Source organism: Notothenia coriiceps, unplaced genomic scaffold (assembly GCF_000735185.1).
Source record: "Notothenia coriiceps isolate Sejong01 unplaced genomic scaffold, NC01 NC01_scaffold00000339, whole genome shotgun sequence".
In the NCBI taxonomy this organism is placed as follows: Eukaryota; Metazoa; Chordata; class Actinopteri; order Perciformes; family Nototheniidae; genus Notothenia; species Notothenia coriiceps.
Window position 1 is genome coordinate 22,260,831 of NW_011333040.1, and position 5,000 is coordinate 22,265,830.

At 41.0% G+C, this 5,000-nt stretch overlaps 2 protein-coding genes across 2 annotated transcripts in view; one reads left to right on the top strand and one right to left on the bottom strand.

The window, feature by feature from the left end:
* Window positions 1-104: 104 nt before the first annotated feature.
* On the bottom strand, window positions 105-1,304 carry LOC104949009 (protein unc-50 homolog). The gene is made up of 3 exons (XM_010775289.1): window positions 1,221-1,304; window positions 229-500; window positions 105-133 (listed from the first exon to the last, which is right to left on the bottom strand). The coding sequence occupies exons 2-3, from the start codon at window positions 494-496 to the stop codon at window positions 123-125; spliced, it is 279 nt and encodes a 92-aa protein (XP_010773591.1). The 5' UTR covers window positions 497-500; window positions 1,221-1,304; the 3' UTR covers window positions 105-122.
* A 356-nt stretch (window positions 1,305-1,660) lies between these two features.
* The window catches only part of LOC104952387 (NADH-ubiquinone oxidoreductase 75 kDa subunit, mitochondrial-like), a 10,313-nt gene continuing 6,973 nt past the window's right edge, over window positions 1,661-5,000 (top strand). Inside the window, exons 1-11 of the mRNA XM_010779204.1 lie at window positions 1,661-1,750; window positions 2,593-2,664; window positions 2,890-2,975; window positions 3,065-3,172; window positions 3,278-3,354; window positions 3,467-3,548; window positions 3,635-3,765; window positions 3,856-4,041; window positions 4,196-4,330; window positions 4,486-4,600; window positions 4,723-4,868. Coding sequence (XP_010777506.1) covers window positions 2,595-2,664; window positions 2,890-2,975; window positions 3,065-3,172; window positions 3,278-3,354; window positions 3,467-3,548; window positions 3,635-3,765; window positions 3,856-4,041; window positions 4,196-4,330; window positions 4,486-4,600; window positions 4,723-4,868 — 1,136 coding nt within the window. The 5' untranslated portion in view covers window positions 1,661-1,750; window positions 2,593-2,594. The remainder of the gene's footprint in view (window positions 1,751-2,592; window positions 2,665-2,889; window positions 2,976-3,064; window positions 3,173-3,277; window positions 3,355-3,466; window positions 3,549-3,634; window positions 3,766-3,855; window positions 4,042-4,195; window positions 4,331-4,485; window positions 4,601-4,722; window positions 4,869-5,000) is intronic.

The following is a 5,000-nucleotide window of genomic DNA, read 5'->3' on the forward strand; positions in this document are numbered from 1 at the left end:
CCTACAGGCCGATCATGCAGACTGCGTGGGGCCTCATCTTGCGGAGGGACCGGGAGGGTGCCTCGACTGAGCCGAAAATGCGGCGCAATTACTAGTTGTACCAAATGCTCTGTATGTGATGACTACTTCCATTCTGGAGAGGATCATAAATACATGGATCCTGAGATTGAAGCTCAAGCCGGTGACGAGTGATATTTTCCTAACATCTACAATCAAGAATAAACCTACCACATAGCCAGATGCCGAGCAGGACCAGGAAGGCCGGGTCGTCCCTCGCCCATTGGTCCTTGGTCTGTTTCCTGTAGTGGAAGTTGCGGTAGACTCTCTGTGGCGACGTAAACAAGTAAAGCATCTGCCAAATGGCAAACTGAAAGTCCATCTGCTTGAAATGGAGCAGCCGCCGCAGGTACTTGTAGCGTTTGAATCCCGCCGTGTGACGTGCAGTGTCTCTTGAGTCGAGGGCGCCGTTGCTGTTCGGCGAAGTTGTCGGCAACATCCTGCTAAATATCAAATGAAAACTAAATACAAGCAGGGAAGATATAGAAGATGAAGGAAGACAGGTTGATTTGCTATACACATGCTTATGGTGGAGAAGGACATGTTTTGAGAATGTGTATACTTGATTTAATCAATTAAGCATATTATGAATGATATATGATCAAGATTGTTCCAAGGCTTGATTATTTAAGTAATATTGGTAATAATGATGTTAAAAACATTAAATTGCACATAATATCTATATTTTAATCCAATCTTCACAGTGACATAGTTGCTGTATTTATAGTTGGTAAGCCATACAGATACACAGTCCTGTAGTTCACATTTCTATGATATACTCTATAAATCTATTGCATGTGTCCTATAACATAATATTAATGCAAAGTCACTAAAAAACAATGACAACAGAGAAACAGAGGATGCTAATGTGATGCTACACATAAACTATGTAAGAAAAAACACAAACATGCTTATTTAATTATATGTTATTAAATGAAACACCTAAACTAGGACATTTGTACCCCTAGCAAGCATTGCTATAATATAATGTTGTTGTTAGTTGACGCTAACAACACAGGTATCACTGTTAGCTTGATGCTAACTAGTTTAATGAAAAGAGAAGGCCTAGTCAGGTTTATTTGTAAAAAACTTGGGGAAAACGAAGCAGTGACTATTTTTTATAAGCTAAACAACTAAACGTATTTACTCTGAATCTTATTCACCTGTTTTTGCTGAAAAAGCTCCAACTCTTTGCTCGTTTTCTGTAGCTGTTCGCTTCCTGAACTGTCGCGAAGATGAACACGTAGAAACTTCCGGTATCAGGCGGTGAATCATGGGAAATGTAGTAAAGGGTGGACATCAGGATTTCATGCAGTGATGTAAGCTTGCCTGTAATGTAATCTAATTAAAAATAATAACACATTTAAAAAGAAAGAAAGAAAGAAAGAAATATTAAGAAAATAGTGATTAAATAAGACTAAGAAAAATTTCATGTAAAATTATTGTTGATCAAATACAATCAGTAATTAAAGATGATCACATTCGTAAGCACTATTATACAAATTAAATACAACTTTGGGTCCTTTGGAAACGTTATGATATATGTGTGAACAAACATTATAAGCACAATGAAAAATCATTTGAAACGGAAGTAGGACAACATTCTACTTCCGCTACCCAACGCCATAGCTTTCGACTGGTGTTAAAAACTCTGATAACCGCTGTTCTGGTCAAGAAGGCCAAATAGCGAAAGGTAAGAAACTAAAACACTTTATACACTTACTAATGTTGAAATGCGTTTGTTATTAATTTGCGAAGCGAGTGTAAATGTCTGTATTTGACCTCATTATCCCTTTTAACCCTCTTACAACATTGCAATGCCCGTGTCCTTGAGTGCTCTTAGCTAACAGCTAGCCTGCAAGCAATAAGTCCTTAGGAAGGTCCAAGCTACCTATTAGCTTTTATCCTCTTGACATCACTTAAAACCTGTATAAAACATGCATTAACATTTAGTTTTGTCAGTATGTTTCCGCACTGTGCATAACCTCCTTGAAACGAGTACCTAGCTGGTTGAGTAACAGCATCATTGTTGTTGACAGTGACAGCTAATAGGCTAACACTGCCACTGAGTTATACTTTGATATATTTGTTAAATCAGTCCAGTGAAAGTTACCTATATACATGTTTGGAAAAAGGAGCAAGGTCATTTATTTAATTCTTCCTCAATCGGAATTAATACAAGCATCTTATATCAGGCTTTGGGCTTAATAATAGAATCAATACAACTTTTTAAAAAATGAACATAATAATATAAATTAGACCTGCAGCTATGACTTACATAACATCTGAGCATTGCAAAGTTGTTGCCATAATTATTAGCCATGTTAGAATAAGTGAGCTACCTATTTTTGCATAACTCTGATTGACTTTGTTCACACATTATGGATCCAAGACATTTCATCTCAAAGGCAAATTGGTGCACACAGCTCTATTTCTTGTGGGTAGAGCCGGAACAAAGAGTCACAATTAGTTGATCAACAGAAATTATGTAGGAATAAGATTAGCTCATATATAAACAATTTGTTTTCCTCTCAGTCATGTTGCGACTGCCATCCGTTGGGCGGGCTCTCGCCTCAGCTGCCAAGAGCAGCATGGCACTCAACACTGGTAAGACTTATTTATATTCATTTAATTGTTTTCAACTTGCTATGTTTCAGTGTATCAGATAACTGTTCGTAGTGTATAAGATTTTCATAAGCATCGCATGAATAGTTTCCTTTAATATGAGCTGAGTGTGTTTTTATTTGTTTCACGCTACATCCATTTTATAACCTGTCCCATGCTTCAGATAAAAAAAAAGAAAAGTGGATTAATTTTGTTTGTCTGGATTAGTTCCAGTGCGTGCTGCCAGCAACATGGTGGAAGTGTTTGTTGACGGGAAATCCCTGGAGGTGGAGACTGGAACAACAGTGCTGCAGGTAGGAAACATCCGATGAATTTACTGAAACCACAACCGATGTTTCATATGTTCTTCTCCCACTTAATATTGTTTCCTTTTCCCCATCAGGCCTGTGAGAAAGCAGGAATCCAGATCCCCAGGTTCTGTTACCATGAGCGTCTCTCAGTGGCGGGAAACTGTCGTATGTGTCTGGTAGAGATCGAGAAAGTTGTAAAGGTAACCTAAGAGCCTCTGATTGGTCAGGAAGCAGAGTGATATATTCACCACTAGGCTCAAAGTGCATTTAAGTGTGTCTAATTGATATGTGTGTCTGCTTCTCAGCCGGTAGCAGCCTGTGCTATGCCCGTCATGAAGGGCTGGAACATCCTCACCAACTCAGAAAAGACACGCAAAGCCAGGTACAAAAAATCACATATTCAAATATATTCTTACACAACTTTCTTTTACATTTCACCTAACTTCAGCCGCTATTGAAACCGGCCTTATAAATGTGTGTGTGTGTCTCATCAGAGAGGGAGTGATGGAGTTCCTGTTGGCAAACCACCCACTGGATTGTCCTATTTGTGATCAAGGAGGAGAGTGTGACCTACAGGTACGTTTATAACCACTTCACTTCTCCCACGTCAAACCATTTCATGATTTCTCCTATGTTAACACTCTTGCCTGCTGTGCTCTCAGGATCAGTCCATGCAGTTTGGTTCAGACCGCAGTCGTTTCACAGAAGGGAAGCGAGCGGTGGAGGACAAGAACATCGGGCCGCTCATCAAAACCATCATGACCCGCTGCATCCAGTGCACACGCTGCGTCCGGTACGAGCAATATAAGCATCCATATTTATATCAAACAGTAAGTTTAATACAAGAGATCCTCTAACGGCACGTTCATGCATCCCTGTGTAGCTTTGCCAGCGAGATCGCGGGTGTTGAAGACCTGGGAACAACAGGAAGAGGAAACAACCTGCAGATCGGGACGTACGTGGAGAAGATGTTCATGTCCGAGCTTTCAGGCAACGTCATCGACATCTGTCCTGTCGGAGCGCTCACCTCCAAACCCTACGCTTTCACCTCTCGACCCTGGGAGACCAGGTAGGACACGATTTGATACAATACTCATAATAAAAAACAAGAGGCGAATCCTTCAATTTGAAGGCATTTTGGTTAGTCAGTCAGTGTGCTAGTCTTTGTGTCTGATTCTGCCATATTGTTTTATTCAACTTGGTTTTTTTGCTGCCTTTTGCAGGAAAACGGAGTCGATCGACGTGCTGGATGCTGTTGGCAGTAACATCCTGGTGAGCACAAGAGGCGGGGAGGTGATGAGGGTGATGCCCAGGCTGAACGAAGACATCAACGAAGAATGGATCTCTGACAAGACCAGGTAAAATACAGACCCACGCCAAAACCATTAGCATGTTTATGAGTGAATTTAAGAAGTGAAATCAACGTGATGTCGGCAGGTTTGACTTAATCCATTAAAGAGTCAGATGTAGCTGGACTTAGCATAACAAACTAACCCCAAATATGTGTCTTCAGGTTTGCATATGATGGTCTGAAGAGGCAGAGGTTGACCCAGCCAATGGTGAAGGACGATGCAGGTCAGCTGACCCCGACCACCTGGGAGGACGCTCTCACTCGTGTTGCTGGAGCAGTAAGTGTTTGTTTGCGTCTTTTATATAAGAGACATGTCATTTCATGCCTTGTTATTCATGCATCTATTGGAGTCTGTTTGTTTAAATATGTGTGTGTGTGTGTGTGTGTGTGTGTGTGTAGCTTCAGAGCGTGCAGGGCAATGAGGTAGCAGCGATCGCAGGAGGGATGGCTGACGCTGAAACTCTGGTCTCTCTCAAAGACCTGCTCAACAGACTGGACTCGGAGAACCTCTGCACTGAGGAAGTCTTCCCGATGTCTGGGGCCGGGTAAGACTGCGCTTATAATTCGACGTTATAGAAACGGCTTGAATTTGAACTTCTGTAAAGCCTAGTTCTCTTTTATAAACATTCTCAGTATTGTCACAGTAATTAACCCTAATCCACATCTCACAGTGTGCT

Bases quoted from the DNA above. Each gene is read 5' to 3' on its own strand.
- LOC104949009 (XM_010775289.1), bottom strand. From the start codon at position 496: ATGTTGCCGACAACTTCGCCGAACAGCAACGGCGCCCTCGACTCAAGA.